Source organism: Carcharodon carcharias, chromosome 6 (assembly GCF_017639515.1).
Source record: "Carcharodon carcharias isolate sCarCar2 chromosome 6, sCarCar2.pri, whole genome shotgun sequence".
In the NCBI taxonomy this organism is placed as follows: domain Eukaryota; kingdom Metazoa; phylum Chordata; class Chondrichthyes; order Lamniformes; family Lamnidae; genus Carcharodon; species Carcharodon carcharias.
This window is the reverse complement of record NC_054472.1, coordinates 181,549,297-181,564,135: the sequence shown is the minus strand read 5'-3', so window position 1 is coordinate 181,564,135 and position 14,839 is coordinate 181,549,297. Positions and strand designations below refer to the sequence as shown.

The window sequence follows — 14,839 nt, the reverse complement described above, 5'->3', positions numbered from 1 at the left end:
ACAACAGAAGAGGGAGCACTCACAGTTGCGTTGAGAGAGGGATGATCTGGTGTATGATCCTCACGTGGGTGTTCGCCGCAGAGCTCACCATCACCGCAGGCACGGTCCATGTCCTTCCTCACCAGTCAGCGCTATGGCATGTTCCTCAAAGTGAGTGAGGGGCCTAATGTCAGGCACTCCACCTCCAGCCTGGAACCTCTCCCTCCTGTTTGAGCCAGCTCTACTGCATGAAAACAGATGGAGAGAGTGTGAGCAGGGCACATGGCACTGCGTGGAATGTTTGTTTGGTGAGCGGAGCCATGGACGGGATGGGGAAGTGAGCTCCAAAGGATATGAGTCTGATTGAAATGTGAGGGGGTGTATGAGGGTTAGTGGCACAGGCCCCTGCGGTGTGAGATTCCTGTGGATGTGAGAGAGGTTTGGTGGTGTGTGTTGGGAGTGATGAGGTCGTTGACTTACCCTGGTGGAACGGACGAGAGCATTCATCCTCTTCAAGCTCTGAATGGCTGACCTCCTCTGTGCTCTGTTGGCGCTGACTGCTGCTGCCACCGCCTCCCAGGCCGGATTGGTGACTCTATTGGACCTCCTGCGGCCAGAGTGGGGGTAGATGACATTGTGACAGCCTTTCTCTGCATCCAGCAGATGCCCCAGAGAGGCGTCACTAAATTTGGGGGCTGCCGTCTCCTTTGCTTTCGGGGCCATTTGTTGCCTGGAGCAGTCCTGGTCTGTAGCCATGAAGTAGGCTGCACTCTGGTGTGCTTTAAATATGATGACCGGAGCAAAGAAGCGCTGAGGTCACGGCGTGGCGAGCAAATCCGAGCCCACCCACCAAAGATCCGGTGTGTTTCCCGTGAATGCATTATTTACTGAGGGAGGAAGGGGATGATACGGTGGAAAAATCCACTATTGTGGCCAACAAGTCAAACGTCTTTTTTCACGCCCGCTACTGCACTTAGTGCGAATCTGGGGCGATTCCACCCCAAGTCTGCCTTCATGTTTCGCTATACTTCATATGTGCAGTTACAGTTTGCCTAAAAATGTGTCTAAGAATAGTCTTTTGAATGTGTAATAGTAGCATAGATGGGAGTTATTACAAGAAACCTGCTTTTCTAAATCTTTTCTGAGCTGTAAGTGTATTCGTTGTTATTAATAGCACATATTTGTTATTAGCATTACCTTATTTTTTAAAAAAAATTAAATAATAAAGGGTTACAGCAAAGTTATTTTCTTATATTTTAGCGCCTCCAGCATATTGAGCCTGATGTGATATTTCACTTTAATGACATCCAATTATACATAGGTTTTTTTAGTCTTTAACAGAGCTCTAGTCTGGGAGTCTGTTGGTTACTCCCTTGCAACAGCAGTGACCATTTTTTATTTTTAATAAAAGGCAAATGCAAAGTAAAAGCAGACCAGCCTGCTACAGAATAACATATGTTCGAAGGAAGCAGTGCAGACATGCATGGGATTTCTAATTGAACTTATAGCACAAGTAGGCCCAGCTCCACCCTAGGACTGCATGCACCTCTCGTAACCCCAAATGTCCATTACTTGACGTACCACACCGTATAATCGTAACTTGATATTTATTATGTGGTATTTAATGTATTGTTTAAAAATTAGCTGATTTGTATTTCTCTCCGTGTTGGTAAGGAGCCTGTGGATTTGACAAATTGACTAATATGCACAAGATGTGCTCTTGAGAAAATTTTGGTTCAATGTTTTATTTCAAAGACAGTAAATAGATTCTGTGAGTAGCTCGCTTTTGAGGAATATGAAGATTCTCTCTACTCTTGACTGTCCAATGACTGCTGGCTACATTGAGTATAACACAGATTTAAATGAAGACTCTATGTTAATGACTGCGTTTAAGGATGTTCTGTACAATTGAATAGTAATGGCCCTTTAAACAGTTTTAAGCAACAAACTATATTTAGGTCATTTCTGACTATTAAAACTGTAAATAAGAGGATTATTTAATGATCAGAAACCAGTTGTGTGTTATTGTAATTTCCTCCAATAACCAAAAAAACCCCATAAATAAGCCTATGAAACTTGTTTAATTTTCTTTTTCGTGCACAGAATCACATAGTTTTGATTTACTTTCTTGATGCCACCACTGTGCATGTGGCACTCTTAAACATATTCAGCAAAATAACTAGACCAACCCCTTAGATTTGACATATATGTCATGGCCTTTAACTGGTATTTTCTTGAATATGAGTGGATTTTTTTTAAAACATTCTGTTCTTCTTTTAAACAGCTGAAGTTCATTTGGAATTATCACGTCCCTGGAAAGTCAACTTAAGCCTTGTCAAACTGGATCAAGCAACAAATTTTTTAAAGAGGATCCTGCCCAGATATGGTTCTGAGATCACCTCCAAAGCTGCAGTCTCCCCTGAAACAGTTTATAGTAAAGAGGAGATGTTTACATCAGCATCTGGTATGAGAAATGAACCTGAACCATTTACTGAGAGGGCAGTGGGTCAAGGAAGCATTTGGAAAACGGTGTCCTTCTTTCAGAAGTTTTCCATCCACACAGCTCAGATTGTTGTTGTAATGGAGACTGTACCTCATCCTGACAGGCCTGGCATTCTGGCCTCTCTTTCAAGCCTAAAAGGCAGCCTTAATATAAAAGCTGGACCTAAACCCACAGGTGAGTAACAAAACTTGTACACCCTGGTGATTTGATGTTACTTGTTAATTAATAATAATGGTGTTAAGATGTACCCCTGTTAATTTAAAGACCATTTCCCTTGTGATCAGGTGGGGAAAGAGTTAGAAACTAAATTTGTCCCTTGGCCTTTGGGACAACTTCTCTTGCTAAATGACCGTCTCTTCTACCACAGCATTTTTTAATGCTAGGTTTTAAAACACGATTTCAGTATCTAATTAGAAAGGGAGGAACACATCAGATCTCATCTTGATTGGCAAATTGTTCAAGTACACTAGGGTGCAATTCTTATGGATCTAAGTATGTATATTCCCCTTTTTGGAAGTGCATTTGCCTTAATTGTACATAAAGTGTATAATAAAGTGTACATACAGATGCTCTGTGTGCACACCCACGTATATAATACGCATATATTCTGATCTTTTAGTATAAGTCAAGGAGTCATCTTGTTTAAAGTTTGATTTGAAAGGCTACTAATTTTTTCCCCCATCACAATCTAATCAATTGGATTAAAGTTGCATTAAGTAACGGGTTGACCGGTTGGCCATTGTTATTCAGCAACACTATCAAGTGTTAGCATCGTGTATGCCTTTCCTATGCACAAAGATTTTGTAAGTTAAAAGTACAGTGATTTTTGTAGAGCATATAAAAAAGAAAACAAACTAAGTTTTGCTGTATAGGTAGGTGGCTTGCTGCCGTTGCTGCTCTCTTGAGTTGTATCAACTTGCTACAAGCAGCTGGTACAAATGAAGAGCAAGTTCTTGCTTCTAACCAAACGCATGTTGCGAAATTTTATATTTAAAAGAAAAAATGCACACGTATATTTTAAATGTACCTTGTATTTTCAAGGAGAATTCAAGTTAGTTATTCATACCCAATAATTTATAGCACCCAGTAATGTGTCAGTGTCTCTGGTGTCTTTGTTATTAGCAGAGAAATTGAAGCATCATAATGTGCAAATTTGCTATTTGGTGAAGCAGATTCCAAATGTCACAGAAGGTTCAATGGGATCCACCATCTGTCTTCATCAACAGTGCTATCAAACGGCACTTGCTTAGCAATAACCTGCTCATTGATCAGTTTGGGTTTCGCCAGCTCCTGACCTCATTACAGCCTTGGTTCAAACATGGACAAAAGAGCTGAACTCCAGAGGTGAGGTGAGAGTGACTGCCTTTGACATCAAGGCAGCATTTGACCAAGTGCGGCATCAAGGAGCCCTAGCAAAACTGGAGTCCATGGGAATTGGGGGGGAAAACTCTCCACTGGTTGCAGTTGTACCTAGCACAAAGGAAGAGGGCTGTGGTTGTTGGAGGTCAGTCATCTCACTTCCAGGACATCACTGCAGGAGTTCCTCAGGGTAGTGCCCTCAGCCCAACCATCTTCACTGCTTCATCAATGACCTTCCTTCCATCATAAGGTCAGAAGTGGGGATGTTCGCAGATAATTGTACAATTTTCAGCACCATTTGCGACTCCTTAGATACTGAAGCAGCGCATGTCAAAATGCAGCAAGACCTGGACAATATCCAGGCGTGGGCTGACGTGGCAATTAACATTTATGCCACGCAAGTGCCAGGCAGTTAGAACCATATCTCTCAAGACTGAATTTTTCGTTTACCAAATGGAAAGACAATTAGTTTGGATGCTAACGTGGGATTTTAAAAAAAATAAGGTCATAAGTTCACCTCAGAACTGTCACCAAGCAGCCTCTTCCAAGAAATCACCTGACCTTTATGATGCTTGTGGAAGATCTGGTTGTTTGTCTTGAACAGCAATCGCTTTAATTGGTAGGGAAAAAAGACCGAAAAGGCAAAACTTGGTAACTTGCTGGAAATCAAATGGGAGAGAGGAAAAAACTTAAGTTGTGAACCTGGTGGTTTTGAAGGCAGTCTTGTTGGGAACAAGCTGAGGAAGGAAGGCCTAAGAGGCTCGCTCTCTCTCTCTCTCTCTCTCTACCTTGCCTGCAATTGTGTGTGGCTATCAACCTGAAGCCAGAAAAGCCTCATCTGAGTGTAACTGGTCTGCATTTGGACCTGCAAAGCCAAGACCAGTTGCTGAGAACTTCCAGACATCCACCAGGACCAGCTGCCCGACTTCGCACAAGGGAACTCCAGGTGGACAGCATTGAGACCTTGCAAACATTAAACTTTATTTTTTTAAAGCCCATCCTCTAAAGCCCATCTCTATCTGTCTTTTGTTTGTGTGTTTGTGTGTCTGTTTCTGTGTGCTGGGGGAATCCTTTAGGAAGAGATAGATAGTTATACTTCCCGATTACAATTGTGTGTTAACCAGTACTTGGAACTTGTTAAAAATGAGTTTTGTTTTATAATAAACAATCATTCTGAGTATATTGAAAGAAGCTGGTTGAAGACAGTATTATTCTGGACACCAGTAGGGGAAATAGATGATTAGTTATTTTGGTGAGAGAATCAAACATTTAAATTAATGTACAGCATGTGGAGTACTGGGGAGAGATCATCCGCGCACACCTCCCATTCCGGTCGTAACATCATCTCCAACAAAAAAGAATCTAACTATCGCCACTTGACATTCAATGGCATTACCATCACTGAATCCCCCACGCTCAACATTCTAAGGGTCACCATTGACCGGAAACTGAACTGGACTAGCCATGCAAATACTGTGGCTACAAGAGAAGGTCATAATCTAGGAATCCTATGGTGATAAACTCACCTCCTGACCCCCTCAAAACTCACCTCCTTGTCCACCATCTACAAGGCACAAGTCAGGAGTATGATGGAATACTCTCCACTTGCCTGGATGAGTGCAGCTCCAACAATACTCAAGAAGCTTGATACCATCCATGACAAAGCAGCCTGCTTGATTGGCACCCCATCCACAAACATTCACTCCCTCCACCAGCAATGCACAGTGGAAGTAGTGTGTACCATCTACATGATGCACTGCAGGGACTCCCCAAGCCTTCTTAGACAGCATCTTCTAAACCCATGACCACTACCATCTAGAAAGACAAGGGCAGCAGATACATGGGAACACCACTACCTGGAAGTTCCCCTTGAAGCCACTCACCATCCAGACTTGGAACTATAGTGTCGTTCCTTCACTGATGCAGGGTCAAAATCCTGGAACTCCCCTTCCTAACAGCACTGTGGATATACCTACACCACATGAACTGCAATGGTTCAAGAAAGCAGCTCACCCGCACCTTTTCAAGGGCAATTAGGGATGGGCAATAAATGCTGGCCTATCCAGTGTCCCACATCCCATGATGAATTAAAAAGATGACAGGCAGGTGGACTTTTCAGTACATAAGCACATAAGAACATAAGAAAAAGGAGCAGGAGGAGGCCATTTGGCCCCTCGAACCTGCCCCACCATTCAATAAGATCATGGCTGATCTGCCCCAGAGCTCAACTCCTCTTTTGTGCCAGCTCCTCATAGCCCTCAACTCCCCAATATTTGAAAAATTTATCTACCTCCCCTTTAAATACTTTCAGTGATCTAGCCTCCACGTCTCCCTAAGATAGAGAATTCCAGACATTCACTACCCTCTGAGGGAAGAAATCCCTTCACGTCTCAGTTTTAAGTGAGTGTCCCCTTATTCTGTAACTATGTCCCCTCGTTCAAGATTCCCCCACTCGTGGAAACATCTTCTCCGAGTTCATCAGATGTGAGTGCATCACATTTCCTCACCTGACACGTGCATTTTCAGCAGGGGTTCCCGGTTATTAATCAAGAGCAGGGGCCATGGCTATATTTCCCCTACCTTGTTCCAGGATGTTGAGTCCAATATTACCATTCTTTCCACCGAGGTCAACTAACTGTATACAGTCCAATCATCTATTTTGGAATCAAATACAGCAAGACCTGGACAATATCCAGGTTTGTGCTAACAAGTGGCAAGAAACATACAAGTGTCAGGCAATGACCATCTCCAACAAGAGAGAATCCAACCATCGCCCCTTGATGTTCAATGGAATTTCCATCACTGAATCCTCCACTATCAATATTCTGGAGGTTACCATTGACCAGAAATTGAACTGGACTAGCCATATAAATAATGTGGCTGCAAGAGCAGGTCAGAGGCTAGGAATCGTGCGAAGAGTAACTCACCTTCTGACTCGTCAAAGCCTGTCCACCATCTACAAGGCACAAGTCAGCAGTGTGATGGAATACTCCACATTTGCCTGGATGAGTGCAGCTCCCACAACACTGAAGAAGCTTGACGCCATCCTGGGCAAAGCAGCCTGCTTGATTGGCACCCCATCCACAAATTTTCACTCCCTCCACCACCCCCACACACTGGCAGCAGTGTGTACCATCTACAAGATGCACTGCAGGAATTCACCAAGGCCCCTTTGACAGCATCTTCCAAACCCACAACCACTACCATCTAGAAGGACAAGGGCAGCAGGCAGATGGGAACACCACCACCTGGAAGTTCCCCTCCAAGTCACTCACCATCCTGACTTGGAAACATATCGTCATTCCTTCACTGTTGCTGGGTCAAAATCCTGGAACTCCCTTCCTAACAGCGCTGTGGGTGTACCTATACCACATGGATTGCAGTGGTTCAAGGAGACAGCCCACCACCACCTTCTCAAGGGCAATTAGGGATGGGCAATAAATGCTGGCCCAGCCAGCGAAGCCCACATCCCGTGAATGAATAAAAAAAACCCAGTCTCTCCAGTACAGTACTAAACTAGGCATTGTAATTATGCATCTGGCTACTGGGGGAGCTATTTTGGTCTATTAACCGTAGCTCAAGTTGCTTTCCAAAGTAGCTCATAAACAAAATGATCAATTGAAATATGACTTTGTTGCTTCATGGAGCCTCTTTTAGTCTTGTCTCTGTGAGGAACATCCATTGGTTAATTACAAGAAGGAAAAGAACAGCAAAAAATCCCTCAGGTTGCCAAACTGATCATATAATATCAATGTTGATAGTCCATATTGGTGTTAATTTGCCCCCGCACTGGATCATCTACCACAGCCAGAAGCTATTTTACGTGGAATTAAAAGTTCTCTACCCCTGGAAAGCAGCTCAAATACTTACCGCCGCTTATACCACAGGAAATAAATTCTTTTGTCAGTGTAAGCCAGAGGACAAATTAAACATTAAAGAGACCATGGGGGATTGAAGCTAAGTGTGGTTTGTAGAGATGAATACAAATCACCGTTAACATTTCCCCTGGCACTGTTGCTAGAATATTGGGTGTAGGTGCCTTGATTTTGTCACTTTTGACACCTTGTCACAAGTAGCTTAAACCCTCTCTCTTCCCAGCACTCAATAAGAGGTTACGACCATATTGGCTAAATAACAGCTGGGATTTTGAATGTCATTACAAAACATCTCTGCCTGCTGAAATGAACAAGTAAGAGGGGATTTAGCTGACAAAAAGCTAAGTTTACTGAATCTTGTGATGATTTAAGAAAAAACCCAACAGGATCTTTATTTCTGTCTGCCTTTGCCTGGTGCTGAGGTGTGTTTTGCCGTCTGCTAGATGTAAAATGTAGGAGGAAAGACCAGATGTTGTAATGTTCACGAATCAAGCCATCACCTAATCCTAGGCCAGAATCCTGTAATAAATTGCAAACTCGCAACATCCTAAAGCCCCCAGAAATGTCCTGTTGTAATGTGCTGACACTGATCAGTCAATTAGAATTCAAATAAATGTACCCAATGCAACTGAGCATGAAATGAAGTCTGATGTCATATAGATTGTTTAAAAAAATGCTTACTGAAATGTTTAAGTGAAGATTAGTGAAGTTGAAACAAAGTTGGATACCATTCTTGTGGTCAGTTCACTTTATTCTTTAATCGTTTACATTTTAAGGAAATCACATTTTTCAGATTTGTAATTTTTAACGTTGGTTTTGTTAAAGCAATTAGTTATTGTCAGAATTCTAACTCAACGCTCCTGCCTCTTCAATGTACTGAGGGCTGTTTACCTGCCTTCTCCATGATTTAGCAAGATGAGATCATATAAATTGATAACCATCTCTGTGTTTTCTTCTGATTCATCTCTGACCTGAACTCTACTTGAACCTAGTTAGACACAAAACATCCAGGATTCTTGGCTGAAGCCATAAAATTTAATTAAATCCTACAGAAATGATGTGTAAAAGAACACCACAGTACCCCAATAAAGTGAAAATAAGTACTGTGATGGATTAAAATAATAAATGTGCCTGTGTTCTCTGTGTTTGATGTGAAGGCAACAAATATGGGCTTCCAGCAGTCAATATATATGATGTTAACAGGAAAGGTTGTAAGTGACATGCACAAGAATCTCATCTGCTTAAGATCACTGTGTACATTTACTGCTGGCTACATGGTGTTGATCGTGGATTCAGCAAAGCTGCACACAGCCGCATCAGACCTGAACAGTATGAGCTGCAGCTCAGTCGGTAGCAATTTTGCCTATGAATCAATGAGTTCTGTGTTTCAAGTTCCATTGCAGCACTTGAGCACAAAAATCATGCTGACACTCCTGGTGCAGTACCAAGGGAGTACTGCACCTTTTTTGGGGGTTGGTGGGGTGGGGGTGGGGGGGGGTGGGGGTCCCGCCTTTTGGGTGAGACCTTAGGTCTACCCCCTTGGGTGGACGTAAAAGATCCCATGGTTACAACACTGACTATAATTCAAAAGTACTTCATTGGCTGTAAGGTGCTTTGGAATCATCCTGTGGTCGTGAAAGGTGCTATCTAAATGCAGATCTCTCTTTTTGTTGGGACTGTGTCTTGCTGTGCAGCCTGCAGTCTGAAATTACAAGTGATCACCTAACTCAGTGGTGCGATAATGCACATTGTTTATTTTCACACGGGCTTCAAAAAGTGTGGTTGGGGCCAGTTAGAACAACAGAATATATGTCAGCATGGAACAAATTGGTTCCATTGTTTAGTTTGGACTATATGTAATGCCTTTTTAAATTGTATATTAAGTATTCACATGTTCCAACCTTAGAGGAGAAGGGACAGCCACATGTACCTTCAATAGCACCCTGGAGCTCAATTGCTTTCTGCAGTCAACATCTGTAAGTGTGCAATTCAAAAGACACGTTTCAGGCTTCTGCCTTCGAGCAATGTTTGAGGAAGCCATTAAATTATTTCTTCTTGAGCCCGAATTAAAATACAGTTTTGGAAACATTCAAGTATGCAGAAAATTCAATCGAACACAAGTGAACATGTTATATTTCCTTTACAAGGCAGATCAGTCAGTCAGCAAAATATATTAGGTTCCATAAATTATTGCAGAAAGTTCAGTTGCTTCAACGGCTTGCTCATAATTCCATAATGTTGCTTAGGAGCTGGCATCCTGTATTAATTACGTACAGATGTAAAGATCAGAGAACTGATTCATAAGAACTGTAGAAAGAAAGAAAGCAAAGATAAATGTTTCTTTTAGCCTTGCACTATTTAATTTATTGTGCAATAGTCCAAGAGAGAATAAATCTGACATCCTTTTCTTCCTCCGTTTAGGCATGATCTTAGGTGCCACATTTGCACTCCAACTGAAGGATCTGCTTGTAAAGACCTGCCTTAAAGACAGAACCAGAGCGCTAATTGGCCCATTCTGCTGCACCCTGCAACTGGAAGCCAAGTGGTGCAGGCACAGTGGCGACCCTGACCCACGTCACTCTGTTCCAAAAGCGCTGGTCGACTTGAAAGCTGGACTGATCCAGGTTTGTGTGGGTGGCAGTGGTGTCTGGGAGAGTCTGTCTTTAATGAGTCTGTTCCTTGTTTGACCCAAATGTCTTTTATTTCCAGCCCTCTAAATCATGCAAAGAGCACCCTTGTAACATGATCAGGTTATCTGGTAAAGCTCAACACTGTTGCATTTGAAGTACTGATTTTTTTGTATGAGTAATAAACTTTTAAAAAGATCAGAGCAGAACAAACAAAACTGCAGGGCAATAGGCTGAAACGGCCAATACCATAAATACTGTAAGGCACTTAAAATAATTAGAAGTGTACACAAAGCATTTTGTTTTCACGGCAGTAGAGATGTGGTATAACATTTTTTTTTAGAGGAATTGAGACTTGAGCAGTTGGTCACGGGAACACTTCCACAATGAAAGTTGCTCACCAGGCACACAACTCTATTTTACGTATGACCTTTGACATCTGCTATTGACAAGTGATCATTGTGACTAGTCTGAGTTGAACTGATACATAAATCCTTCCCGCCTTTTAGCTCTTTTATGGAGTGCAGGAGGAATTCTGCATCTGTATTTTACTAATTCACAAAGGGCTGTAAGTTTGTAGATGTTGGGTGGTTCCGCAGACTTCTCTGAATGCAATCGGCAGTCTTTATTATTAATGGTCTTGGGATGTGGAAGTCCTTTTACAACCTTTATAAAACAAATATGTAGATTCTAAAATCTTCCATAAAAAATTAAAGAAGATAAAATTTAAAAACCTTTAAAGTCGAAATTAATCTTAAAAGCTACCTAAATTTTCTCAAAAACATCATGCTAAGCAAGTATTTATATAAGTGCATACATATAAATGTTGTGTTCTCTTGGGCTCCAGAGGTTCTTCTGGAACTTCTTGGTTACTTCTTGAAGCCACAGGCCGGAATTTTCCGACCCCGTTGGCGTTGGGTGTCATGGCGGGCGTGAACGGACATTAGGGCGGGAAGGCCAAAGATCGGTATCACGCCATCGTGAAACCAGTTTGTGATCAAACCAGGTCGACATGTTTCACAATAGTCTTTAAAAGGTGTGCACCCGGCAAGCTGAGCTTCGAGGGCAACTTGGAGATGAGTGCACACTAACGTTGCACAGTCCTCGCAAGGGTCGCCTGTTGGACTTCAAGGTTTGAGGCGCTGCACATTCAGGGGAGGGCACAGGCAAGTTGTTTTTTCCTGGCTGGCTGACTGTGGTGCTGGGGCAAGGGCTGTGCTGCAGTTGGGGAGACAGGGCAGCACGGTTTGAGGTGAGTTGGGGGGTGTGCAAGGGCTGCACTGAGTCTGAGGCAAGTTGAGAGGGGTTGGGGGCAAAACAGCCTGGTCTGAAGGTCGTGTGCAAGCACGACCGGGGGTGGGAGAGGGAAGCAGCCACGTATCAGGGGACCTTATATAAAGTGACCATTCCTCCGCAGCTGAGACAGTTCAGGCGCAACCACATTGACATGCTTGGAGTCTGGTCTCTTGCTTATCTGCCCACTCAAACAACGCCGAGGCATGAAAGTGCCACCAAATTCTCCAGAGCTTTACACCCTCAGGCACAGACTGCAAACTAATGAGCTTTTTAGTGGACTGCCAGAACAGTTAGACAAATGGGCAAATTGTACAATCGCCTTGCAAAAGCTGGCCATGGAGCAGTCACTTTTGGAGGTGCTCACAGCCCCTTGCAATGTCGAGATCATTCAGGTTCAAGCTAACAGCGCAACCTTGCAGTGTGGGTTAGGAGAATGCCTGCACCTGAGCTAAGAACACAGTGGGCAAATCTGCTGTCAGTTGATCAGGGTGGAGGTGGGTGGGGTTTCGCGCAGCTTTGCAGTGCACTAAGCTCTGGCCATCCAAGTGGTGACCAGCACTCTCTGGGTTGTATCAAGGGGCCTTCAGATTTAACCAAGAGAGGTTCTCAGTACACCGATGCTAACCCACACATCTCTGTGCGTAGAATTTTACACTGAATCAGGTGGGCGCACACCCGACCTGATCAGATGTGAAATTGCGCGAGATGACATTGGGCGAGCGTCCCGACATCATCCCGATCTCCTGCGATATTTCGGTAGGCGGGCATGTGCGGGTGTCAGAGCTACAGCCGCCTTAACTGACCGTTAAAAAGGTAATTGACCAAGATTTCACGTTGCCCATGCGATTTCACACTCGTCGCATAAGCAAAATGGGCAGACGACATTTTGCAAAACCACGTCCAATGGTGGGATAAAAATGTTCAGCAGCACTGCCAGTGTGAGTAGTGAGGAGTTTTGGAGATGGTTTGCTGCTGGTGACTTATTGGTACTTGGCAGCTTCATCTCTGTTCAGGGCTTCATAGTTAGCATTTCCAGGCTTCATTTCAGGACCGTGTGGACGCTTCCAGATGTCAGACAACCTTCTGTAACCCTGGTAATGGGGATTGTAGTCTCAGCTGGAGGCACCTCCCCTGAGGAGGAGGAGAGGGGCAGAAAGGAGAGGAGGCCAGGTGTCCCAGTGCAGCTTCCAGGGGAGCGACCTGTGGGAGGAGAGATGCAAGCACAAGGGGTGCAGGACTAGCAGGTATTCCAAGGCCGAAGGGGCCGCAGAAGATGCTACTATCCTATTGCCAGGGATTACAGGCAGCAATGCAGCTACCTCAATATGTCTGAGGTGCAGTGCAGCTGCTGAGGGTTCACCTCTCCAGGGAGACTGTGACCTCCATTTGTCAGATGATTGGACCTGAGATCACCTCCAACTGCGTGGGTGGACATCTCATACTAGTGGCTCTGAAGGTCACAATGGCCCTTAACGTCTATGCCTCCGGTTCTTTCCAGGGATCTGGGGGGGGATTTGTGTGGAGTCTCCCAATCAGCTGTCCACAATTGCATCAAGCTGGTGACAGAAGCTCTGTTCAGGCGGATAATGACATTTATTCATTTTCATATGGACGATGCCAGCCAGGCTGAACAAGCCAGAGGCTTTGCAGCGATTGCTGGATTCCCCGCGTACAGGGCGCCTTTGACTGCACATGTGGCCATCAAGATGCCAGCGGGTCAGTCAGGTACCTTGGTCAACAAGAAAGGATCCCACTCCATGAACATGCAGATAGTGTGTGATCACAAGATGCATATCCCGTAAGTATGTACATGGTACCTTGGCAGCTCGCATGAAGCTAAGACACTCTCAGGTGCCAAGTCTCTTCGATGCTCCAGCCCGACTGGATGGATGTCTGCAACGTGACGAGGGCTATCCGTTGATAAAGTGGCTTGTGACATCTCTCTGCCACCCAAGAACAGAAGCAGAGCAGCATCATAATAAGAGTCATGCCTTCACAAGGGCAGTGATAGAGAGGACCACAGGCCTTCTGAAGGTGCGCTTCCGATGTCTGGACCATTCAGGGGAGCACTCCAATACCCCCCAGAGCGGGTGTCACTGATAATGGCTGCATGCTGTGCTCTCCACAATCTGGCACTGGCAAGGGGGGACCCACTAGAGACAGAGGATCTTGACGCAGCTCCACAGGCCACAGAGGATGAATCCAGTGGTGAATCCATCAGAAGAGGAGCATGGTGAGGAGAACACTGAGGCAGATCTCTGTATCCTTCAGGGAGGCAGGGACACCAATGCTCCTTCAGCGAAGCTGCCAAACAACCACTCCTACCTCATTCCAGGGCTGCCTCATCCATCCGGGATGTCAGAAATGCCCCTGTCATATGAACCCAAAGTCCACTCAGTACCTGTACAATTAAGTTTAGAGCCACTCATGTCCAGAATTACATATTTGCATACCCTGCACCAAAAATAAAAGATGAAGCATACTCAGGCTATCACAACAAAAGCAAATTTAATATTTTTGTCACATTAACATGACCATTACTGGTGTTGATGTACACACCAGTAGACATTTAAAGCAAACATAACTGAACAGAAGATCACCCGTGAACAGTCCCTCTTGTGCTTATAGTGCCTTAAACTTACGTTTGCAAGTGCTGTATCTTGGTGCACTGCAATCCCCCCCCGCCATCCCCAGAGCCTCCTCGCTGGCAGTGGCTTTGGCAACAGTCTGCTGACTGTACTGTCTTGTTGGCCTTGATAATCTTGGCACTGGTCCTCTGGCCAGTGGAGCCTGAACTGGCCCCGTCTTAGAGGGAGTGGCCAGTGCCACAGCTGGCTCTCCCCAGTCATCACAGCCTCATCATATGCCACTGTCATTTGCGGAGGGGCGGAGGAGCCACTACCATCATCCGGAGTGAGTGCCCTGAGAGGAGCCCACGGGGATGGCAAGCAGGTCTTGTGCCAACGTCAGGTCATTCTGGACCTCCCTGCTCGCCATTGATGGACGGGCAGCTAGCTGGGACACTGGGATCCTCATCCATCTCCCACACTGGCACTGACCACCTGAGGCAGTTTCCTGTTTGAGGGCTTGCAGGTCCGAGCGCAATCTCAGGAACTTCTGATTCTGTCCCTGGAGTTGCCTCTACATCTGAGTCACCACTCTCTCAATGGAAGAGGCAGTACACTTGACCATGAGGGTCA

The 14,839-nt window shown here is 44.7% G+C and overlaps 1 protein-coding gene across 5 annotated transcripts in view; it reads left to right on the top strand.

The window, feature by feature from the left end:
* Positions 1 to 14,839, top strand: part of LOC121278899 (vacuolar protein sorting-associated protein 13B-like) — a 1,102,197-nt gene that overhangs the window by 934,734 nt on the left and 152,624 nt on the right. For all 5 annotated transcript variants that reach the window (XM_041189400.1, XM_041189399.1, XM_041189397.1 and 2 more), the window contains 2 exons: positions 2,264 to 2,656; positions 10,138 to 10,340. In XM_041189400.1, the coding sequence (XP_041045334.1) occupies positions 2,264 to 2,656; positions 10,138 to 10,340 (596 nt within the window). The remainder of the gene's footprint in view (positions 1 to 2,263; positions 2,657 to 10,137; positions 10,341 to 14,839) is intronic.